Source organism: Oncorhynchus mykiss, chromosome 11 (genome assembly GCF_057628025.1).
Source record: "Oncorhynchus mykiss isolate SJ-2025 chromosome 11, ASM5762802v1, whole genome shotgun sequence".
Taxonomy (NCBI): Eukaryota; Metazoa; Chordata; class Actinopteri; order Salmoniformes; family Salmonidae; genus Oncorhynchus; species Oncorhynchus mykiss.
In genome coordinates this window covers 71522791-71547825 of record NC_143032.1, presented here as the reverse complement: position 1 = coordinate 71547825, position 25035 = coordinate 71522791, and the positions used below count along the sequence as shown (strand labels likewise).

General features: G+C 47.1%; 2 protein-coding genes across 3 annotated transcripts in view; one reads left to right on the top strand and one right to left on the bottom strand.

The window, feature by feature from the left end:
- LOC110536316 (uncharacterized) overlaps positions 1 to 13077 on the top strand; it is a 30618-nt gene extending 17541 nt beyond the window's left edge. For both annotated transcript variants that reach the window (XM_090191084.1, XM_036936231.2), the window contains exons 8-23: positions 2193 to 2270; positions 2485 to 2594; positions 7329 to 7468; positions 7547 to 7631; positions 7897 to 8041; positions 8110 to 8201; positions 8389 to 8512; positions 8611 to 8807; positions 9110 to 9286; positions 9466 to 9638; positions 9897 to 10397; positions 10510 to 10640; positions 11154 to 11293; positions 11387 to 11486; positions 11704 to 11870; positions 11960 to 13077. In XM_090191084.1, the coding sequence (XP_090047210.1) occupies positions 2193 to 2270; positions 2485 to 2594; positions 7329 to 7468; positions 7547 to 7631; positions 7897 to 8041; positions 8110 to 8201; positions 8389 to 8512; positions 8611 to 8807; positions 9110 to 9286; positions 9466 to 9638; positions 9897 to 10397; positions 10510 to 10640; positions 11154 to 11293; positions 11387 to 11486; positions 11704 to 11870; positions 11960 to 12331 (2732 nt within the window). In that variant the 3' untranslated portion in view covers positions 12332 to 13077. The remainder of the gene's footprint in view (positions 1 to 2192; positions 2271 to 2484; positions 2595 to 7328; positions 7469 to 7546; positions 7632 to 7896; positions 8042 to 8109; positions 8202 to 8388; positions 8513 to 8610; positions 8808 to 9109; positions 9287 to 9465; positions 9639 to 9896; positions 10398 to 10509; positions 10641 to 11153; positions 11294 to 11386; positions 11487 to 11703; positions 11871 to 11959) is intronic.
- Positions 12883 to 24955, bottom strand: pold2 (polymerase (DNA directed), delta 2, regulatory subunit). The gene is made up of 11 exons (XM_036936232.2): positions 24642 to 24955; positions 24056 to 24296; positions 23834 to 23955; positions 23591 to 23714; positions 23336 to 23450; positions 22826 to 23024; positions 22558 to 22638; positions 22280 to 22437; positions 21873 to 22000; positions 18820 to 18921; positions 12883 to 13600 (listed from the first exon to the last, which is right to left on the bottom strand). Exons 2-11 carry the CDS (start codon positions 24288 to 24290, stop codon positions 13440 to 13442), a joined length of 1425 nt encoding a protein of 474 aa, XP_036792127.1. The 5' UTR covers positions 24291 to 24296; positions 24642 to 24955; the 3' UTR covers positions 12883 to 13439.
- Between the last annotated feature and the right edge of the window lie 80 nt (positions 24956 to 25035).

Sequence of the window (25035 nt, the reverse complement as noted above, 5' to 3'; positions counted from 1 at the left end):
GAGCAAAGAAAGAGGGAGGGATGGGCCAGCCAAGAGAGGTTACAGTACTGACAGGAAAGATTAATGAAAAGAGAGAAAAAAACAAGATAAGGGATAGAAACAGAGGAGCATAGAGTCCCGGTTAGAGAAGGAAGGCAGAGATGGAGATCTAACCAACAGCTGTTGCCACATGTTCTGGTCTCTTTCTGTACCTCGTGCACTGTGACCATGTTAGAACCACAGGAACTGTATAATCATAATATGGAACATTTGTCTGTGTGGGATATCCAGGGTGTGGGATTAACCAGTAAAGGGATGCCAGATGTTCTGTGTTTTCAGTGTGGGATAGCCAGGGTGTGGGATTAACCAGTAAAGGGATGCCAGATATACTGTGTTTTCAGTGTGAAATAGCCAGGGTGTGGTATTAACCAGTAAAGGGGTGACAGATATACTGTGTTTTCAGTGTGGGATATCCAGGGTGTGGGATTAACCAGTAAAGGGGTGACAGATATACTGTGTTTTCAGTGTGGGATATCCAGGGTGTGGGATTAACCAGTAAAGGGATGACAGATATACTGTGTTTTCAGTGTGGGATAGCCAGGGTGTGGGATTAACCAGTAAAGGGATGACAGATATACTGTGTTTTCAGTGTGGGATATCCAGGGTGTGGGATTAACCAGTAAAGGGATGACAGATATACTGTGTTTTCAGTGTGGGATATCCAGGGTGTGGGATTAACCAGTAAAGGGATGACAGATATACTGTGTTTTCAGTGTGGGATATCCAGGGTGTGGAATTAACCAGTAAAGGGATGACAGATATACTGTGTTTTCAGTGTGAGATAGCCAGGGTGTGGGATTAACCAGTAAAGGGGTGACAGATATACTGTGTTTTCAGTGTGGGATAGCCAGGGTGTGGGATTAACCAGTAAAGGGATGACAGATATACTGTGTTTTCAGTGTGGGATAGCCAATAAAGGGATGCCAGATATACTGTATTTTCAGTGTGAAATAGCCAGGGTGTGGGATTAACCAGTAAAGGGATGCCAGATATACTGTGTTTTCAGTGTGGGATATCCAGGGTGTGGAATTAACCAGTAAAGGGATGACAGATATACTGTGTTTTCAGTGTGAGATAGCCAGGGTGTGGGATTAACCAGTAAAGGGATGCCAGATATACTGTGTTTTCAGTGTGGGATATCCAGGGTGTGGGATTAACCAGTAAAGGGATGACAGATATACTGTGTTTTCAGTGTGAGATATCCAGGGTGTGGGATTAACCAGTAAAGGGATGCCAGATATACTGTGTTTTCAGTGTGGGATATCCAGGGTGTGGGATTAACCAGTAAAGGGATGACAGATATACTGTGTTTTCAGTGTGGGATAGCCAATAAAGGGATGACAGATATAGTGCGTTTTCAGTGTGGGATTAACCAGTAAAGGGATGACAGATAATCTTTAAGGATCCTTGAGGTTAAAAGGTTAAGGTTAAGAGGTTAAAATCGCTCAACTGAAACAGTCATAAAACAGGTGTGTACAGTGTGTCTGTCTGTCTGCAACTTTATGGAGTATGCTGTGAAAGCCCATGCGCGCACACCTGTCTCTAGGTTTACTGAATACAATAAAATTCATGTGAATTTATTCAGCAAATTCCTGGATTTGGAGAGATAGAAAGGAACCCAGAGGCATGTGGGTACTCTGAGGTGTTAATGCATTTGGCCACATACACGCAGGCACGCACATACACGCACAGACACGCACATACACGCAGGCACGCACAGGCACGCACATACACGCAGGCACGCACATACACGCAGGCACGCACATACACGCAGGCACGCACATACATGCAGGCACGCACAGGCACGCACATACACGCAGGCACGCACATACACGCAGGCACGCACAGGCACGCAGTCACGCACATACACGCAGGCACGTACAGGCACGCACAGGCACGTTTTCATTTGAGTTATTTAGCAGACGCTCTTATCCAGAGAGACTTACAGGAGCAATTAGGGATATGTGCCTTGCTGAAGGGCACATGGGCAGATTTTTCACCTAACTGAAAGGTTGCTTCTTTGGCTCTAGGATTCGAAGAAGCAACCTTTAAGTTACTGGCCCAACACTCTTAACGAGCTCATGCGCGCACGCACACACACAATTGATTACTGGAATGGTAGTTAGTGATTGACTATGGGTGCTCTTTAACAGAGAGAGCTCAGCAGAGGAGGGAGGAGGAAGATAGGGAAAAAGTCAAGAAGAGACCACCCGTATTCAAAGAGCCCAAAAGTAAGTCAACTACTACCATCCAATTACAAAAATACCTTTATCATCTCCATGTCATCTTCATATTCACAATTTTTGTAATCTGACTAGTTTAATACTTCAATTTATTTGAGATAATCGGTTTCCAGAAACCATTAGCATACCTTATGATGTTTTCCAGTGTGGTTAGGAACGTTTGTGAAGTGTGTGTGACTGAGATGTTTTCCCCTGGTGGCAGAGTGTCCTCCCCTGGGTATGGAGTCTCACAGGATAGAATCAGACCAGCTGCTGGCTTCCTCCATGTCTCACCACCGTTACAGCCAGGGCAGGGCACGGCTCAACATGCAGGTAACCTTCATCCTTAACCCATACACACTAACCCCTCACACATGAACCCTAACCCTGAGGGTAACCCCTCACACATTAACCCTGAGGGTAACCCCTCACACATTAACCCTGAGGGTAACCTCTCACACATTAACCCTGAGGGTAACACCTCACACATTAACCCTGAGGGTAACCTCTCACACATGAACCCTAACCCCGAGGGTAACCTCTCACACATGAACCCTAACCCCGAGGGTAACCTCTCACACATGAACCCTAACCCCGAGGGTAACCTCTCACACATGAACCCTAACCCCGAGGGTAACCTCTCACACATGAACCCTAACCCCGAGGGTAACCTCTCACACATGAACCCTAACCCCGAGGGTAACCTCTCACACATGAACCCTAACCCCGAGGGTAACCTCTCACACATGAACCCTAACCCCGAGGGTAACCTCTCACACATGAACCCTAACCCCGAGGGTAACCTCTCACACATGAACCCTAACCCCGAGGGTAACACCTCACACATGAACCCTAACCCCGAGGGTAACACCTCACACATGAACCCTAACCCCGAGGGTAACCCCTCACACATTAACCCTGAGGGTAACCCCTCACACATTAACCCTGAGGGTAACCCCTCACACATTAACCCTGAGGGTAACCCCTCACACATTAACCCTGAGGGTAACCCCTCACACATTAACCCTGAGGGTAACCCCTCACACATTAACCCTGAGGGTAACCCCTCACACATTAACCCTGAGGGTAACCCCTCACACATTAACCCTGAGGGTAACCCCTCACACATTAACCCTGAGGGTAACCCCTCACACATTAACCCTGAGGGTAACCCCTCACACATTAACCCTGAGGGTAACCCCTCACACATTAACCCTGAGGGTAACCCCTCACACATTAACCCTGAGGGTAACCCCTCACACATTAACCCTGAGGGTAACCCCTCACACATTAACCCTGAGGGTAACCCCTCACACATTAACCCTGAGGGTAACCCCTCACACATTAACCCTGAGGGTAACCCCTCACACATTAACCCTGAGGGTAACCCCTCACACATTAACCCTGAGGGTAACCCCTCACACATTAACCCTGAGGGTAACCCCTCACACATTAACCCTGAGGGTAACCCCTCACACATTAACCCTGAGGGTAACCCCTCACACATTAACCCTGAGGGTAACCCCTCACACATTAACCCTGAGGGTAACCCCTCACACATTAACCCTGAGGGTAACCCCTCACACATTAACCCTGAGGGTAACCCCTCACACATTAACCCTGAGGGTAACCCCTCACACATTAACCCTGAGGGTAACCCCTCACACATTAACCCTGAGGGTAACCCCTCACACATTAACCCTGAGGGTAACCCCTCACACATTAACCCTGAGGGTAACCCCTCACACATTAACCCTGAGGGTAACCCCTCACACATTAACCCTGAGGGTAACCCCTCACACATTAACCCTGAGGGTAACCCCTCACACATTAACCCTGAGGGTAACCCCTCACACATTAACCCTGAGGGTAACCCCTCACACATTAACCCTGAGGGTAACCCCTCACACATTAACCCTGAGGGTAACCCCTCACACATGAACCCTGAGGGTAACCCCTCACACATGAACCCTGAGGGTAACCCCTCACACATGAACCCTGAGGGTAACCCCTCACACATGAACCCTGAGGGTAACCCCTCACACATGAACCCTGAGGGTAACCCCTCACACATGAACCCTGAGGGTAACCCCTCACACATGAACCCTGAGGGTAACCCCTCACACATGAACCCTGAGGGTAACCCCTCACACATGAACCCTGAGGGTAACCCCTCACACATGAACCCTGAGGGTAACCCCTCACACATGAACCCTGAGGGTAACCCCTCACACATTAACCCTGAGGGTAACCTCTCACACATGAACCCTGAGGGTAACCCCTCACACATGAACCCTGAGGGTAGCCCCTCACACATGAACCCTAACCCAGAGGGTAACCCCTCACACATTAACCCTGAGGGTAACCCCTCACACATTAACCCTGAGGGTAACCCCTCACACATTAACCCTGAGGGTAACCCCTCACACATTAACCCTGAGGGTAACCCCTCACACATTAACCCTGAGGGTAACCCCTCACACATGAACCCTAACCTTGATGGTAACCCCTCACACATGAACCCTAACCCTCAAGATCCTTAATGGCCTGGCTCCCCCTCCACTCAATATTTTTGTTAAACAGAAAACCCAGACATATGGCAGCAGATCCACAAGGTCTGCCATGAGAGGTGACTGTATAGTTCCCCTAAGGAAAAGCACCTTTAGTAAATCTGCATTCTCTGTGAGAGCTTCCAATGTCTGGAATACACTGCCATCAGACACACATAACTGCACCACATATCACACTTTCACAAAATGCTTGAAGACATGGCTAAAGGTCAATCAGATTTGTGAACATGGTCCCTAGCTGTGTGTTGCCGCTTTCCATGTTGTCTGTTGCTTGTGAGGTGTGGAAACACTTTGTTGCTTTTATGAATTTTGTCTTGCTGCTTTTTATTTTATGTTGCTCTGTCTGTATGCTGCGTCTTGCTTGTCTTATGTTGCTCTGTCTGTATGCTATGTCTTGCTTGTCCTATGTTGCTCTGTCTGTATGCTGCGTCTTGCTTGTCCTATGTTGCTCTGTCTGTATGCTGCGTCTTGCTTGTCCTATGTTGCTCTGTCTGTATGCTGCGTCTTGCTTGTCCTATGTTGCTATGTCTTGCTTGTTCTATGCTGCTATTGTCTATATTGTAATTGTTTTCAATAACCTGCCCAGGGACTGCGGTTGAAAATTAGCCGGCTGGCTAAAACCGGCACTTTTACTGAAACGTTGATTAATGTGCACTGTCTCTGTAAAAATAAAAAATAAACTCAAACTCAAACCCTGAGGGTAAACCCTCACATGAACCCTGGGGGTAAACCCTCACACATGAACCCTAACCTTGAGGGTAGCCCCTCACACATTAACCCTGAGGGTAACCCCTCACACATTAACCCTGAGGGTAACCACTCACACATTAACCCTGAGGGTAACCACTCACACATTAACCCTGAGCGTAACTCCTCACACATTAACCCTGAGGGTAACCCCTCACACATTAACCCTGAGGGTAACCCCTCACACATTAACCCTGAGGGTAACCCCTCACACATTAACCCTGAGGGTAACCCCTCACACATTAACCCTGAGGGTAACCCCTCACACATTAACCCTGAGGGTAACCCCTCACACATTAACCCTGAGGGTAACCCCTCACACATTAACCCTGAGGGTAACCCCTCACACATTAACCCTGAGGGTAACCCCTCACACATTAACCCTGAGGGTAACCCCTCACACATTAACCCTGAGGGTAACCCCTCACACATTAACCCTGAGGGTAACCCCTCACACATTAACCCTGAGGGTAACCCCTCACACATGAACCCTGAGGGTAACCCCTCACACATTAACCCTGAGGGTAACCTCTCACACATTAACCCTGAGGGTAACCCCTCACACATTAACCCTGAGGGTAACATCTCACACATTAACCCTGAGGGTAACCCCTCACACATTAACCCTGAGGGTAACCCCTCACACATTAACCCTGAGGGTAACCCCTCACACATTAACCCTGAGGGTAAACCCTCACACATTAACCCCGAGGGTAACCCCTCACACATGAACCCTAACCTTGATGGTAACCCCTCACACATGAACCCTAACCCTCAAGATCCTTAATGGCCTGGCTCCCCCTCCACTCAATATTTTTGTTAAACAGAAAACCCAGACATATGGCAGCAGATCCACAAGGTCTGCCATGAGAGGTGACTGTATAGTTCCCCTAAGGAAAAGCACCTTTAGTAAATCTGCATTCTCTGTGAGAGCTTCCAATGTCTGGAATACACTGCCATCAGACACACATAACTGCACCACATATCACACTTTCACAAAATGCTTGAAGACATGGCTAAAGGTCAATCAGATTTTTGAACATGGTCCCTAGCTGTGTGTTGCCGCTTTCCATGTTGTCTGTTGCTTGTGAGGTGTGGAAACACTTTGTTGCTTTTATGAATTTTGTCTTGCTGCTTTTTATTTTATGTTGCTCTGTCTGTATGCTGCGTCTTGCTTGTCTTATGTTGCTCTGTCTGTATGCTATGTCTTGCTTGTCCTATGTTGCTCTGTCTGTATGCTGCGTCTTGCTTTTCCTATGTTGCTCTGTCTGTATGCTGCGTCTTGCTTGTCCTATGTTGCTCTGTCTGTATGCTGCGTCTTGCTTGTCCTATGTTGCCATGTCTTGCTTGTTCTATGCTGCTATTGTCTATATTGTAATTGTTTTCAATAACCTGCCCAGGGACTGCGGTTGAAAATTAGCCGGCTGGCTAAAACCGGCACTTTTACTGAAACGTTGATTAATGTGCACTGTCTCTGTAAAAATAAATAATAAACTCAAACTCAAACCCTGAGGGTAAACCCTCACATGAACCCTGGGGGTAAACCCTCACACATGAACCCTAACCTTGAGGGTAGCCCCTCACACATTAACCCTGAGGGTAACCCCTCACACATTAACCCTGAGGGTAACCACTCACACATTAACCCTGAGGGTAACCCCTCACACATTAACCCTGAGGGTAACCCCTCACACATTAACCCTGAGGGTAACCCCTCATCCCCTAATCTCTAAAACGGTATGGTTTCCAGGCTTCAGAGGATGAGGACGACATGCATGGTGGGGCGTGGTGTCCTAACCAAGAGGACAACATTCACTGGTTTGAGATTGACGCTCGCAGAGTAACAGAGTTTACTGGGATCATAACACAAGGACGAGACTCACGCAATGAGTAAGACACACACACACATAAGCGCATGTTTTATCTACAGAGATTTAAATAAAATGGTGACTAAACTTTGTGTTCCAGGAGTGACTTTGTGACATCGTACTATGTGCAATTCAGTAATGACAGCAGAGAATGGACAACCATGAATGACGGTTACTCTGACTGGGTGAGTCTTTTAGCCTCACAGCTACACTGTTTCAAATGAGGCTTTTGTCAGCTTTGCTCCCAAGCAGGGTTCATTCTTATCCTCTCTTCATGGGGTGTAAATGTTTACTGTGTCTGGACATTGAGTCCTATATTTCTCTCTCGCTCTCCATCTTTTACCACCACTCTCTCTCTTTACCTCTTACCTCCTCTCTCTCCTCTTATCTCCCTCTCGCTATCTCTTCCTTTCTCTCGCTCTCAATCTCTCTCTTCTCCTCTCTCTCCAGTTGTTCTTTGGTAACTCTGATAAGGACACCCCAGTGCTGAATCAGTTAGCTGAGCCCATACTAGCTCGCTACATCAGAGTCATCCCTCAGAGCTGGAACGGCAGTTGCTGTATGAGGCTGGAGGTGCTGGGATGCCCACTGCCTGGTGAGTCACACACACACACCAACACACTCACACACAAACACTCATGCTGTGTGTTTCTGTCTCCTCAGACCCCACCAGTGCCTACCAGAGGTTGCAGAATGAGGTGACTCCAGTCCAGTACTTGGACTTCAGACATCACAACTACTCAGATATGGTCACGGTGAGATGGTGATGAATACCACCTTCATGAACTGGATTCAGGTCTAATGTTACAAATGACTTCAACACTGTCTTGACACTGATTGGTTAAAATCAGATGTGTTTGACTGTAACAAAGTCCTGCACAGACTGTAGGTCTCCAGAACCAGGGTTGGTGACCTCTGCTTTCCACTGTGTCTCTACTGTAGCTGATGAAGTCTGTGTCTGAGGAGTGTCCCAACATCACCAGTATGTACAGCCTGGGCCGCAGCTCCAATGGACTAGACATTGTGGCCATGGTGATATCAGGCAACCCCACAGAACATGAGATAGGTGGGAAGAAAAAAATACTGTCTTTTTCACAGAAAGCTCTGTACTTGTGTCCTCTTTAGTATGGAAAGACTATGACAATCTGTGTTTTTCCCCCTTAGGTGAGCCAGAGTTCCGATACACGGCTGGTCTCCATGGAAATGAGGCAACAGGGCGGGAGATGGTTCTTCTTCTGATGCAGTACCTTTGTAAGGAGTACAGAGACGGCAACCCCAGAGTGCGCCGCCTGGTGGAAGGAATACGTACCCACCTGGTGCCCTCTCTGAATCCTGACGGACAGGAGAAGGCCCTCATAGCGGTTAGTACTGGGCACTATACGTGGTATAGGTACCGGCTGTACCTCCTTTATTCTTCCAGGGTGCAATTGTTTTTTTCTTTAAAGAAAAAGAAAGTTAGGTGCCAGACAGTTTCTGATTTAGCCAACTTGCTGTAGGCAAGTATTGTTGCATGCAGGAACAGTCTGGCACCCAACTTTATTTTTCTTAAGAGAAGATATTTTAAACAAGACAAAAATAGACACATTCAAGCAAATCCTAATACGTTCTGTAAGGATGTTCTTTCAGGTTCTCTCCATAACATTGTGTCCCATTGCCACCACAGGGTTCAGAGTTGAGTGGTTGGACCACAGGCCACTGGACGGAGGACGGCCATGACATCTTCCACAACTTCCCTGACCTGAACAGTGTTCTGTGGGAGGCAGAGGACAAGGGTATGGTGCCCAAACTGACCCCCAATCACCATGTCAAGATCCCTGCTGACACAGTGGGGGACGACAAGGTGTGTGAAGGGAGGGAGGGGATGGGGAAGAGGAAGGGGCGGAAGAGAGGGGATGAAGACAGGAGAGGAGGGAGAAAATAAATGTAGATGTGTGAAGAGCAGAGACAGTACGAGTAAGTCCTATTTCTCTGTCTTTCGCCTCAACATGACAGCTGCTGTTTGTTTTTCTTGTCCTGCAGATAGCTGTGGAGACTCAAGCCATCATCTCGTGGATGGAGAGCCACCCGTTTGTACTGGGGGCCAACTTCCAGGGAGGGGAGAGGGTAGTGGCCTACCCCTACGACAACCACCGCCTAACCAAGGCCGCCAGCACCAGCGAGAGAGACCGGGCACACAGCCGCAAGAAGAGACAGTACGAGGCACTTACTCTCTCTCTCTCTCTCCCTCTTTCTCTCTCTCCCACTCACTCTCATTCTCTGGCTCTCTCCCACTCTCTCATTCTCTCACGCTCTCCTACTCACTCTCATTCTCTGGCTCTCTCCCACTCTCTCATTCTCTCGCGCTCTCCTACTCACTCTCATTCTCTCGCTCTCTCCCAATATCTCTCTTCCTGCACTCTCTTTATGGCAAACCAAATAAACTATCAACTAAATCTGAATCATTCTTCTAGGTTCGAGGATGAGTATGACAGAGGGGCAGATTGGGATAGAGGCTATGACCGTGAGGAGCCAGAGGATGATGATAGAAACAGGGGATACCAGGAACCAGAAGAGGAGCGTTGGAACAGGGGATACCAGGATCCAGAAGAGGACCGGCGGAACAGGGGATACCAGGAACCAGAAGAGGACCGGCGGAACAGGGGATACCAGGAACCAGAAGAGGAGCGTTGGAACAGGGGATACCAGCAGCCGGAAGAGGACCGATGGAACAGGGGATACCAGGAACCAGAAGAGGACCGTTGGAACAGGGGATACCAGCAGCCGGAAGAGGACCGATGGAACAGGGTATACCAGCAGCCGGAAGAGGACCGGCAGAACAGGGAGCTGGAGGAGGAGTGGAGGGGGCATGGCTATGGCCACAGGGAAGAGGAAGAGGAGGATGACAGAGGGGGACATCAGGAAGCAGAGCCTGAGGATGAACCCAGGACCACGGCAGACGCCTCCTTTTTCAGGTGTGTAGCCTGAAGGTAACCACAGGTCAACAATCAGAATATCCCACATATCTGACTATCTGAGTGTGTGTGTGTGTGTGTGTGTGTGTGTGTATATATATGGGGCCATCAGGTGGTTGGCTATCTCCTACGCCTCCACTCACCTGTCCATGACATACACTTCCCACGGCTCCTGTCACGGCAATGACATCACTGGCGGCGTCGGAATCATCAACCGCGCCAAGTGGAAGCCCATCACAGGAAGTGAGTACACAGTCAAACCGACAACATCCCTTTTCATTACATTGTTGTCTGCTGTTCAATAAGGAATTTGTTAGTCAACATTACATTCAGTAGTTCAACAAGGTTAAACCGTGTAATGAAACATGAATCAGTCATCAGAGTAAAGTACCCACTTTTGAGGACAATGCCACTCTCTGGTGGCCAATAATTGCTACCTTTGTCTCTCCCTCGTCCCTTTCTCCTTCCCGTCTCTCCCTCGTCCCTTTCTCCTTCCCGTCTCTCCCTCGTCCCTTTCTCCTTCCCGTCTCTCCCTCGTCCCTTTCTCCTTCCCGTCTCTCCCTCGTCCCTTTCTCCTTCCCGTCTCTCCCTCGTCCCTTTCTCCTTCCCGTCTCTCCCTCATCCCTTTCTCCTTCCCGTCTCTTCCTCATCCCTTTCTCCTTCCCGTCTCTTCCTCATCCCTTTCTCCTTCCCGTCTCTCCCTCATCCCTTTCTCCTTCCCGTCTCTCCCTCCCCCCTATCCTCCTCCGTCCTCAGGTATGAATGATTTCAGCTACCTGCACACTAACTGTCTGGAGCTGTCAATGTTCCTGGGCTGTGATAAGTTCCCCCATCAGAGTGAGCTGGTCATTGAGTGGGAGAAGAACAGAGAGGCCATGCTCACCTTCATGGAGCAGGTAATCACACACACAATTTACCAAACACACCTAGTCATGGAGTGGCTGTATAGTGACCGTGACCCTTTGACCCCTGGTTTTCACTTCACCCAGGTACATCGTGGGATCAGGGGCGTGGTGAAAGACAATGAGGGGAACCCCATCACTAATGCCACAGTGTCTGTAGAGGGGGTCAACCATGATGTCACTACAGGTGGGTACAGTGTCAGCCATACCCCATACTGCCTCCTGCATTACTGCTTAACAAATCAGTGTTGCCATGCACCGCCATATTGGCAGATTCATGAAACTTCAGGTGAGCACTATTGGTAACAGCCTGCTGTCCCTTTGCCCCTGAACAAACCAAAAGCACTCCAGGAGCCTGCTATCCTCACTGAATGTGCAGTCTAACCCCTCTCCTCCCTCCACAGCTGTAACAGGGGACTACTGGCGCTTGTTGAACCCAGGTGAGTACCGTGTGACGGTGCGGGCAGAAGGCTTCACCCCCCTGACCAAGCTGTGTGTGGTGGGCTACGAGCCAGGGGCAACTACCTGCAGCTTTAACCTGGCCAAGTCCAACTGGGACCGCATCAAACAGGTGCGTACTGCTACACCTACAATTAGGTTACCCATTAGCCCTTTGAGAGCCAATGAAGCGCTATATAAATACTATCAATTCATCAACAGATCATGGCCCTGCACGGCAACAAGCCCATCCGCTTGCTCAGCCACGGCAACGGTGGAACACGACGGAACACCGCCTCCAACGGTAACAGCCGTGTGGTTCATAACAATGGTGCTGCCGCCAATGAACCTGAGACGAGTCGCATGCGCCAGCAAAAGAGGAGGCTCGGCCGCCTCCGTCGTCTACGACAACAGAAACTGATGAGATCGACAACGACTTTGCCCCCGACAACCACGCCGGTTCCCACGACAACAGAGGCAGAGCCCACCACTGCCTGGTACGACTCGTGGCTCATAGGAGAGGGGCAAACATCGGCACCAGAAGGTTTCACAGACTCCATCTTGGATTACAACTACGAGATCGACGATTACTAAGGGTAACACCAAGACCTTGTTCCAATACATCCTTTCTCCCCATTTCCTTAAAATAATCAAGGTAGGGAAGGAAGAAGTTGAACAGGACCAATTTGTCAGTCAAGCCCAGACTGTTAACTCAATTCCTGGACAATTAAGTGACCCCTTGAAAATCTGAGTGGACTGGATATGTTTAAGCAATATGGCTTAATCTCCAATAGGATAGATTGACTCTCCCCCTCCTATATTACTGAACCCATCCATTCTTTCAGATCTACAAATGGGCCACAAGAAGCGTTTAGGTATATTTACAGAAACTCAAAAGGAACAAAGATGTTGAATAGTCAGGCGCACACGCTAATGTCAGTGTTCTGTATAACTGCTTGAGTAGGTCTTTTGATACGAAGTTCAACACAAATGAAAATGTCAGTACCGATATCTGGGAAGGTCCTTTTACACCAAGGCCTTCCTAGAGAATGTGCTTCAGAGATCATGTATATGTGCTGGTTGTAAATTAAACTTATTTTTACCACCTCCACCCCTGAAGAGTAAAAACAAAGAAGCAAAATGTATTTCTTTGAAAAGGGAGGATTTATTTACATTATTTTCACCCATGACAGCAAAACCATAATACCAACAGACATTAAAATGTTAACTTCACAAAATGTTAGTTGAAGGTTGAGAGAACGAGAGATTTTCTGAAATGTTCCTCATAACGTAGCTGAGGAAAGTTATTTTTTCAATGAATAAAGGCTCATTTACGTACAGCATTTGTGTTTTGTTCTTCATGACACCATCTACCGTACTAAAATGGAAACAATGTGTGTTGACAAATACAGGAGTCTGGGCATCGGCACACAAACAAAGCTCTTCATTAGATAGTCCGTTCCATCACACACACACCTTTCATTAGCAACATGTTTCCTTCTACTCAAACAGTACTGGGATGACTGCACAGCATCATTGATCCTCCATATTTACTATATATAATGACTGATATCTTTGCTGATCAAGAGAAACCAATGAGAGACTTCAGCAGACACTTTAAAAACATTTTTGATAGTGTACAACCTGATTCCATTTGAGGACCAGGGGAAGGGGCTGAGGACAAAGAGTGTGCGTTGCTCCTTCAGTGGCTGATGTTCATCTCACTCTCCTCATCATCACCAGCAGAGAAGGAAGAGAAGCGGATTGGCTCACACTCCAGAGTCCGGAGGTTGACCAGGCAGGCTGTCTGAGTGCTGCTGAACTCTGGAATAGCCACCAGGAGGACTTCCTGACCGTCAGCACCTAGGGAGGGTGGGGCATGTAACTGGTCATTAAATTACACCCCATGTCACCCATGCAACTACAGTACACCAGTTGCTAAAACATATGTAGATCGCAAAAGATCCCGCAAAATGTACACTGAACATTTTTAAACAGAACACGTGTTGTTCCCATGTTTCATGAGCTGAAATAAATGATGCCAGAAAATGTTGCATACAAAGTGTTTACATCCCTGTTAGTGAGCTTTTCTCCTTTCCCAAGATAATCCATCCATCTGACAGGTGTGGCATATCAAGAAGCTAATTAAATGGCATGATCATTACACAGGTGCACCTTGCGCTGAGGACAATAAAATACCCCTATAAAATGTGCAGTTTTGTCACACGACACAATGCCACAGATGTCCGAAGTTTTGAGGGAGCGCGTAATTGGCATTCCGACTGCAAGAATGTCCCCCAGAGCTGTTGCTAATTGATAATTGGAATGTTTTTCTCTACCATAAGCAACCTCCAATGTTTTAGAGAATTTGGCAGTACGTCCAACTGGCCTCACAAACGCAGACCACGTGTAACCACGCTAGTCCAGGACCTCCACATACGGCTTCTTCACCTGCGGGATTGTCTGAGACCAGCCAACCGGACAGCTGATGAAACTGGGTTTGAACAACTGAAGAAATGTTGCACAAACTGTCAGAAACCGTCTCAGGGAAGCTCATCTGCATGCTCGTTGTCCTCAGCAGGCTCTTGACTTGACTACAGTTCAGCGTTGTAACCGACTTCAGTAGGCAAATGCTCACCTTTGATGGTCACTGGCACGCTGGAGAAGTGTGCTCTTCACAGGTGAATCCCGGTTTCAACTGTACTGGGCAGATGGCAGAACAACATGTACGGTGTTGTGTGGGCGAGCGGTTTGCTGATGTCAATGTTGTGAACAGTGTGCCCCATGGTGGTGGGGTTATGGTATGGGCAGACCTAAGCTACGAACAACAAACTATTTCATTTTATTGATGCCAATTTGAATGAACATAGATACCATGATAAGATCCTGAGGCCCATTGTCGTGCCATTCATCCGCCGCTGTTTCAGCATGATAATGCACGGCCCCATGTCGCAAGGATCTGTACACAATTCCCGGAAACTGAACATTTACCAGTTTCTTCCATGTCCTGCATACTCACCAGACATGTCACCAACTGAGCTTGTTTGGGATGCTCTGGATTGACACGTACAACAGCATGTTCCAGTTCCTGCCAATATCCAGCAACTTCACACAGCCATTGAAGAGCAGTGGAACTAGGGCTGTTGCAGTGACTGTATTACCTACCGGTCATGACCGCAGTAAAATTCCATGTGGCCGTTGAGTCGTGGAAATCTCCTGGACATGCTTTGGTAGTACCCAACCTGCTAACTACCATCAGGTCTTAATGGCCTGGTACTCAGGACTGTATTGTCCCTCGAACCACTCACACCAAAGCAAATGCAATCAAAAATCACATCCAACACTTAGGCCTATCATACTTCTAAAACTCACCTCACTATGATGATCAATTTGAAGAAAAGTTCAACAGGGGGTTGAAACTGTAAAAACATGGTTGCTGTGGATGTTGTTTCAAAGCCTAAACTCAACGAAATGGACAGCGCTTTATAAGGTGATGATTAATGCAAAACACATTCAAGCATACAGTGAGGGACGTATTTGATCCCCTGCTGATTTTGTACGTTTGCCCACTGACAAAGAAATGATCAGTCTATAATTTTAATGGTAGGTTTCTTTGAACAGTGAGAGACAGAATAACAACAAAAAAATCCAGAAAAACACATGTCAAAAATGTTATAAATTGATTTGCACTTTAATGAGGGAAATAAGTATTTGACCCCCTCTCAATCAGAAAGATTTCTGGCTCTCAGGTGTCTTTTATACAGGTAACGAGCTGAGATTAGGAGCACACTTATTAAAGGGAGTTTGTTACCTGTATAAAAGCCACCTGGCCACAGAAGAAATCAATCAATCAGATTCCAAACTCTCCACCATGGCCAAGACCAAACGTCAGCCTCAAAATCTTAATGACTTGGAGAAGATCTGCAAAGAGGAGTGGGACAAAATCCCTCCTGTGATGTGTGCAAACCTGGTGGCCAACTACAAGAAACATCTGACCTCTGATTGCCAACAAGGGTTTTGCCACCAAGTACTAAGTCATGTTTTGCAGAGGGGTCAAATATTTATTTCCCTCATTAAAATGCAAATCAATTTATAACATTTTTGACATGCGTTTTTCTGGATTGTTTTGTTGTTATTCTGTCTCTCACTGTTCAAATAAACCTACCATTAAAATTATAGACTGATCATTTCTTTGTCAGTGGGCAAACGTACAAAATCAGCAGGGATCAAATACTTTTTTCCCTCACTGTATTACTGGAAGGGAATACCTAGTCAATGTTTTCAGTTTAGTGAAATGTGTCTTCCGCATTTAACCCAACCCCTCTGAATCAGAGGTGCGGAAGGCTGCCTTAAAATTGACATCCACGTCTTTCGGTTACAACTCTAGGCAGCCAGCTAATCAGATGACCTGGCTGTATATTACTTCATTAGAGCATATGCAGAGGCTTAATGAGCCCAGGCCCAGAAAAAAAATATGAATTGAAATTATGATTGTGCCATACAATACATAGCCTACCCCATATAACAATGGCAGAAAAACTAAACTGATTTAAGATGTCTTTAGTACATAATTGGTCTAGTCTGTACTCTAAAATCAAATAGAATGAGTAATTGCCTTTGAGTGTGGACTATATTATTATGCATACTGGATGGACTGGTTACTTTATGCTAAACCAAAATGTCTATCCTTGAGTCTGGGAGAGAGAACGTACAGCCCTAGGCAATGCGGTTGGTTCATTGACTGAAGGGCGGCTTAGAGTTAGCCTAAAATTATAGTGAATTTGTATTTGAATAGTCGAGTAATAAGGCATTTTTTTATATTTTCATGATTAATTGGGTGACATTACCTTTAACTATACAGAATCTCACCACCATGCCTTTCCATCTCCTCCTCGCTCTCCTTTAATAAATTATCCAGCGCGCAGACGGCCTGTCAACAGTTTCGTGAAATATGTTTTGTTTCCGGAAACATGCTACTATCGATGTTCCAGAACAAATTTCACTTGGTTTCCCATATTAAGCACTGGGTAGCTGCAGGAACAAGGTTGGAGAACCCATGGCATACATAGTTTAGGCAGAATATCACCAGTCAGGCAGCGAGAGCATGCTTCTCAAACAGTGGTTGATGCATGGAGTGAAATAAGTGATGTTATATACATTTTTCAGCTGCTCATATTAAGCACACGCTCCGCTATAAAACCCAAGTAGCCTACAAAACGGACCGGCGGGAAAGCACGCGGCCTCCATTCACTATTCTAGTGCATACAGATTACATGTCTTTTCCCCCTGCCATTTGGAAAATGGGCCATTCTAATCTGAAACGAATGTTAAATATAGGTAAAGACAAGATTAAATTGGAGGATAGTCTGATGGGTGAAAATATGATCACTTGATGAGAGAACAACTGCGCTCTTTTCCTTGCCTCAGGCTGCACAAACTTTTTTTTGCTACTTTCTCAAATCATCAAAAGCCTATAGTCGCACCATCCAGTCCATCCATATATGTTGATTTCTAAGGTTTGTATCATTCACAACTAAAGTTGACAAATAACTAAATCTAGCATATAGGACCTGTTTCAAATGATCACTTTTATGCTCAATATATTCACTTCACATGCAAACTCACTGCAATGGAAAAAAATATCCTTTCTATTTTATTCAGCTAAATGATATTCTTCTTACTATAAAATCATATAAAAAAATGGCACGGGACTTAAACATATATTGTCAGATAAATGAACAGTATGATGCATAGCCAGATAACATAGGCCTACAGTAGGCCAACTCCTATTCTATTTACCTGAAATACACAAAAGTATGTGGACACCCCTTTAAAATGAACAGATTCGGCTATTTCAGCCACACCCGTTGCTGACAGGTGTATACAATTGAGCAGACTGCCATGCAATCTCCATAGACAAATATTGGCAGTAGAATGGCCTTAGTGAAGAGCTCAGTGACTTTCAACGTGGCACCGTCATAGGATGCCATCGTTCTAACAAGTCTATTTGTAAAGTTTCTGCCCCAGGCAACTGTAAGTGCTGTTATTGTGAAGTGGAAACGTCTAGGAGCAACATCGGTTCGGCCGCAAAGTGGTAGGCCACACAAGCTTACAGAGCAGGACTGCTGAGTGCAGAAGCGCGTAAAAATAGTCTGTCCTCGGTTGTAACACTCACTACCGAGATCCAAACTGCCTCTGGAAGCAACGTCAGCACGAGAACTGTTCGTCTGGAGCTTCATGAAATGGGTTTCCATGGCCGAGCAGCCGCACACAAGCCTAAGATCACCATACGCAATGCCAAGCGTCGGCTGGAGTGGGGTAAAGCTTTCCACCATTAGACTCTGGAGCAGTGGAAATACGTTCCAGTGATAAATCACACTTAAATCACACACTGGAAGTCCGATGGACTAACCTGGGGTGACGGATGCCAAAGTGTAGAAAAATAATAATATCATCATGTTTCTTTAGACCTGACCAAAATAAATCAAGGATTTATTGTGATGGTGAACATTCAACTAGTTTAATCAACTTTATTAAGGCACGCATCAGCTGGCGTGTATGTGTGGAAGCCTGGAGATGCTGAACGTGCTTATCTTAATTCACGGTAAATTACTGTGAAGACAGGCAGGCTTTTACATGACAATAACCAGCTGACAAAATTTGATGACTGCCACAGCCCTAATGTGGGACAACATTTCACAGGCCACAATCAACAGCCTGGTCAACTCTATGTGAAGGCGATGTGTCGTGCTTCATGAGGCAAATGATGGTCACACCAGATACTGACAGGGTCGTGGATCAGAAAACCTATCTGTGACCGACAGATGCATATCTGTATTCCCAGTCATTTGAAATCCATAGATTAGGGACTATTTTACTTATTTCAGTTGACTGATTTCCTTCTATGAACAGTAACTCAGTAAAATCTTAGAAATTGCTGCATGTTGCATTTGTTATTTTTGTTCAGTGTAGAAAGGACTGGCAACTGTCAACTATCAGTGTGTAATACTGGACCAGCACAGTGCAATGCTCCAATGTGAATAAACAGTCATGCCAGGTTTCCAGTAACAGTGGGGACTCACCGGTGATGCGTTTGGCCTGGTAGGAGGGGGCGTTGCCGCTGAAGTACACATGAGGACATTCCTCCAGGATGAAAGGGTCCTTCAGGTAGAATGGATAACACCCTGAGAGAACACCAGATAAGACCAGTATGAGGTATGAGGTGTGTGTTTTTTTTTTATCCAGTGGGTCAGGTATGAGGTGTGTGTGTGTGTGCGTGTGTTCTTAGTCTGCACAACCAGAGAGAGTGAGGGAGAAAGTGTGTGTTCTTACCCAGTGGGTCAGGTATGAGGTGTGTGTGTTCTTACCCCGTGGGTCAGGTATGAGGTGTGTGTGTGTGTGTTCTTACCCCGTGGGTCAGGTATGAGGTGTGTGTGTGTTTTTATCCAGTGGGTCAGGTATGAGGTGTGTGTGTGTGTGTTCTTACCCAGTGGCTCAGGAATGAGGTGTGTGTGTGTGTGTGTGTTCTTACCCAGTGGGTCAGGTATGAGGTGTGTGTGTTCTTATCCAGTGGGTCAGGTATGAGGCGTGTGTGTGTGTGTTCTTACCCAGTGGCTCAGGTATGAGGTGTGTGTGTGTGTGTTCTTACCCCGTGGGTCAAGTATGAGGCGTGTGTGTGTTTTTATCCAGTGGGTCAGGTATGAGGTGTGTGTGTGTGTTTTTATCCAGTGGGTCAGGTATGAGGTGTGTGTGTGTGTGTGTGTGTGTTTTTATCCAGTGGGTCAGGTATGAGGTGTGTGTGTGTTTTTATCCAGTGGGTCAGGTATGAGGTGTGTGTATGTGTTCTTATCCAGTGGGTCAGGTATGAGGTGTGTGTATGTGTTCTTATCCAGTGGGTCAGGTATGAGGTGTGTGTGTGTGTGTGTGTGTGTGTTTTTATCCAGTGGGTCAGGTATGAGGTGTGTGTGTGTTCTTATCCAGTGGGTCAGGTATGAGGTGTGTGTGTGTTCTTATCCAGTGGGTCAGGTATGAGGTGTGTGTGTGTGTGTGTGTTCTTATCCAGTGGGTCAGGTATGAGGTGTGTGTATGTGTTCTTATCCAGTGGGTCAGGTATGAGGTGTGTGTGTGTGTTCTTATCCAGTGGGTCAGGTATGAGGTGTGTGTATGTGTTCTTATCCAGTGGGTCAGGTATGAGGTGTGTGTATGTGTTCTTATCCAGTGGGTCAGGTATGAGGTGTGTGTATGTGTTCTTATCCAGTGGGTCAGGTATGAGGTGTGTGTGTGTTCTTATCCAGTGGGTCAGGTATGAGGTGTGTGTTTTTACCCAGTGGGTCAGTTATGAGGTGTGCGTGTTCTTATCCAGTGGGTCAGGTATGAGGTGTGTGTGTGTTCTTATCCAGTGGGTCAGGTATGAGGTGTGTGTATGTGTTCTTATCCAGTGGGTCAGGTATGAGGTGTGTGTGTGTTCTTATCCAGTGGGTCAGGTATGAGGTGTGTGTTTTTACCCAGTGGGTCAGTTATGAGGTGTGTGTGTTCTTATCCAGTGGGTCAGGTATGAGGTGTGTGTGTGTATGTGTTCTTATCCAGTGGGTCAGGTATGAGGTGTGTGTGTGTTCTTATCCAGTGGGTCAGGTATGAGGTGTGTGTGTGTTCTTATCCAGTGGGTCAGGTATGAGGTGGCAATTCCCCCTTTGTTTGTATCCCTAATTCTGTCCCACAATCTGCCCCCTCCGTCATGCCCAACCGATTTGTTGTGTATGCTTCATTCATGCAACTCCCTTGCACGCATCATACTTCAAACACATTTTACCAGTTGAAAATAAACAGAAGGGCAGGGTCAATTTGACCATTTGGGTTTATACTTTCAAAGTGACCTACTACGAAGAAACTTTTTTCACCGAGCAGCTGGATGGAATTGAGCTAATGTTAAGTTAGGTAGGTAGCTGATAGCCACTTTATAATATCCACCATGCTTCGCCAGGGCACAACGGCAGGATTGGATCAAAGCAGCGTGGTGGAGAAGCCTGTCACCGAGCCGACGCTAAATCACTGAGGCCAAGGCCGCCGCTAAATCACCGAGGCCAAGGCCGCCGAGCCGGCGCTAAATCACTGAGGCCAAGGCCGCCGCTAAATCACCGAGGCCAAGGCCGCCGAGCCGGCGCTAAATCACTGAGGCCAAGGCCGCCGCTAAATCACCGAGGCCAAGGCCGCCGAGCCGGCGCTAAATCACTGAGGCCAAGGCCGCCGCTAAATCACCGAGGCCAAGGCCGCCGAGCCGGCGCTAAATCACTGAGGCCAAGGCCGCCGCTAAATCACCGAGGCCAAGGCCGCCGAGCCGGCGCTAAATCACTGAGGCCAAGGCCGCCGAGCCGCTGCTAAATCACTGAGGCCGAGGCCGCCGAGCCGCCGCTAAATCACTGAGGCCAAGGCCGCCGAGCCGCCGCTAAATCACTGAGGCCGAGGCCGCCGAGCCGACGCTAAATCACTGAGGCCAAGGCCGCCGAGCCGACGCTAAATCAGGTGCAGTAGGGGTGAGGTGTGTGTTCATACCCAGTGTGTCAGGTACAGTAGGGGTGAGGTGTGTGTTCATACCCAGTGTGTCAGGTACAGTAGGGGTGAGGTGTGTGTTCATACCCAGTGTGTCAGGTACAGTAGGGGCGAGGTGTGTGTTCATACCCAGTGTGTCAGGTACAGTAGGGGTGAGGTGTGTGTTCATACCCAGTGTGTCAGGTACAGTAGGGGTGAGGTGTGTGTTCATACCCAGTGTGTCAGGTACAGTAGGGGTGAGGTGTGTGTTCATACCCAGTGTGTCAGGTACAGTAGGGGTGAGGTGTGTGTTCATACCCAGTGTGTCAGGTACAGTAGGGGTGAGGTGTGTGTTCATACCCAGTGTGTCAGGTGCAGTAGGGGTGAGGTGTGTGTTCATACCCAGTGTGTCAGGTGCAGTAGGAGTGAGGTGTGTGTTCATACCCAGTGTGTCAGGTACAGTAGGGGCGAGGTGTGTGTTCATACCCAGTGTCAGGTACAGTAGGAGTGAGGTGTGTGTTCATACCCAGTGTGTCAGGTACAGTAGGGGCGAGGTGTGTGTTCATACCCAGTGTGTCAGGTGCAGTAGGAGTGAGGTGTGTGTTCATACCTAGTGTGTCAGGTGCAGTAGGGGCGAGGTGTCTAAGCCTCAGTGTATTCTCCAGTATCTCCAGGTGACTGTCCATGCTGCTGTACTTCTGGATGTCTTTCACATTCTGCCCTGACGTCCCCAGGATCCTAAGGCACACAGGGAAGACCTTTGCATTGGCTCCTTACAGACAACTTCACATGACATACACAACCCAACTTACACCTAGCTAGCACATATCTGTAGTACAAAGGGCATCAGGAAATACATTAGCTCGCTTAATGCAAAAGGTTATGGCAATACAAAAATCCCATTTGAAAACAGTGACCACATTACTCTTCCACAGAGAATGCTTTGTGAAGTTGGTCAAAACAAACAAAATGTTTCCAAGCTCTAAGTCCAGAAGCCCCAGGGTTGTTAAGACTCACCTCACCCCATCCAGGGTGGCCTGGTGTGGGTTGGAGGCCAGCTGCAGGGTGGGGTAGGAGGAGGAGAGGGGGAACATACAGTGGTGTAGGGGCTGCTGGGGCAGGGTATAGTTAGTAGGATCATACTGGCCCGGCATCACATCCACTGGAACTGACGACTAGGAGAGGAGGACACACTTCAGATAACTGAATGAATGGCACATTCTATGGCAAACTAGATAAATACTGCCCAGGCTGTGACATCCCTGGTGTAGGTGGTAGGAATCTCTGGAACTCACCACCAGCTGCATCAGCATCTCATCCAGCAGACGCATGGCATCCACAGTGCCTGCCTGGGTTTTCTTAGTCAAGTATTTAGCCTGGAGGGACAATACACAGTTAGGAAAACATTGCACGCACGCACACGCTGGACAGTTCAAAATGAACCAGTAGCCTCTAAGTCAAGACAATTCTACTATAATGATTTGATAAGTGTAAGCTACGGTAATAGCTCACTTTCTCATCAACTGAAATGAATGGATGTCATAGCTAAATAAGTCCCCTCACCTTGGTGGATGCGTCCTTGTCCTGTGTGCTTTGGCTCAGAAGGTTCCCGGCCAGTAGAACCCTGGAGATTGTCGATGCACCACTCTGCTCCCCCTGGTCACCTAGGTGACCCGTTACCATGTCAACAAGCAGCTGTAAAGCCAGCATACTGTCTGCATGACTACCGCCCAGACCCAAACCTGACAACAGCAGCACAAACCTACACACAACATAATATATTAGTTTAGTGTTGTCACAATACCACATTTTTCTTGGCAAAATAGAAAAAGCAGACTCTACGCTTTGGTCCTTTAAAACCTACTTTTGTTAAATATTGTGTGCTATAGTTTGTTAAATAAACAAATGTGACTCTGGGTGACAACAAAAGGCTGTTTAATCCAACATTAAGACTGTTTTCCTCTAGAATTTAGGTCCGCTTCCTGTTTAGTTTCCTTTGCAGTGTTGTGATACTGGTACACTTCTAAAGTTTGACATTTCACAAAGTCAGGTATGGTGTGTGTGTGTGTGTACCTGTCTGAGCTGAGAGTGGTTCTGGGGGCCTGCGGGGGGAGGTCAGCAGTACAGAAATCATCCACTGTGAATTTCCCATCATTCTTTTCTGCACCATAAATAGCAATAACACTACCTAAGAGTGAGAAAGGAGAGCGAGAAACATAAATAATAAAAACAACAAAACAAAGGAGGCAGTCATAATTACTACATGAGAACTGAGACAAGCTTGTCTATCCTGATACACTAGGTAGAAGGTACAGAGGAGACAGAAACCTGTGACAAACTTGTCCACATCAATATTGCCCTCTAATTTGATCCTCTGCAGCTCGTCCTCCAGTATCAACTCATCTGATTCGCTGATGTACCTCGTGCGCGGAGGCTGGGGCAGCAGATTGTGCTAAGAGAGAGAGAGATGTAGTTAAAGAGTTACTACCAGATACAGTATACAGACTTTGGCAAACGATCCTGTTTGTTTCATGACAATCAAAGTCTGATTTTATGTTAGCAACTTCTTACTTCCTCACTGATTTCCTTCAGAATGGATGGCTGCAGTTCCATGTGCTTGAACAGGGTTCCCACAATGCAACACTGCTCACCCATCTGCAGATCACACAACTTCCTGATCCGTACATCTGCACCTGACAGGGAGGGAGTCAGGACAGAGTTAACTCTCAGCAAGGTATTGGTGTATGAACTGTTGCAGCAAATTGGAGAGCTAGGGGTCAACCCTGCACTTACCCCATTTCTGCTGGGCCCTCTCCGTGAGCAGGGGGCTCATCTGCATGAGTCTTGTGGCGTAAATGTGCGCATACTGGCGGTTGAAGCTGCGCTCCCCCAGCTTGAAACGCTCAGAGCAGGGTGAGTATGCCGGCTTGACCCTGTCAAACACGGAGGGCTCCTGGTCCTCGGAGCCAGGACGACACAACAGAAGAGAACAGGAACCCTCCTGAGGGGCGCTTACCTCAGAGAACATAGCTGCCTGGGGAGACAGTTATTAAGTTAAACACATGATATGGGATCTTGCATTGCAGCTGTAATGAACACGGTATCCTTGCTAGTTTAGGTAGTTTGAACAGGGCTTAAACACAGTCCATATGCCATCTCCACTACTGCTAGCTAAACCTCAACTCAGCTCATAAATAGTTACAATGATTGTACCGTGGTCTGCAAATGTGAGTGTGGTTATTAACGTTAGCTCGCTAATACTTTAGCTTCCGTTAGTTAGCTACCTAAGCTAGCTGCTAACGTCTTATTGTTGTCAACAAAAGCAGTGTCCTGCGAAAGCAGGAAAACGTCAATGCGTTAAATAAAGTATTTACATTACCTTTATTGGCCTTTTATTCGTGACAAAAATGCGATTTTGTTGAAATGCACGTTTACTTTTGGAGAGGAGTTTGTTCTTTCAAAAGAGCATAGCTTAGATATCTCCCGCGAAATTTGACTGTTACCCGGCGTCGACGTTGCACAACGTCTTACGTAACAGACAAACCAGTCAGACATGTTTGTAAGGTCAAAACGGAGTTTTGAGTTCTTGGACGTCTTATTATACGTCCTCTAAACCAGGGTTCTCCAACCCTGTTCCTAGAGAACTACCATCCTGTAGGTGTTCACTGTTCCTGGAGAGCTACTGTCTTCTACACCTGCATTGCTTGCTGTTTGGGGTTTTAGGCTGGGTTTCTGTACAGCACTTTGAGATATCAGCTGATGTATGAAGGGCT

Bases quoted from the DNA above. Each gene is read 5' to 3' on its own strand.
- pold2 (XM_036936232.2), bottom strand. From the start codon at position 24,290: ATGTTCTCTGAGGTAAGCGCCCCTCAGGAGGGTTCCTGTTCTCTTCTG. The intron at 22,001-22,279 runs GTGAGTCTTAAC...TGTGTGCCTTAG, and splicing joins GCCACCCTGGATGGGGTGAG to GATCCTGGGGACGTCAGGGC. The intron at 13,601-18,819 runs GTGAGTCCCCAC...CACCCTCCCTAG, and splicing joins CCAGGCCAAACGCATCACCG to GTGCTGACGGTCAGGAAGTC.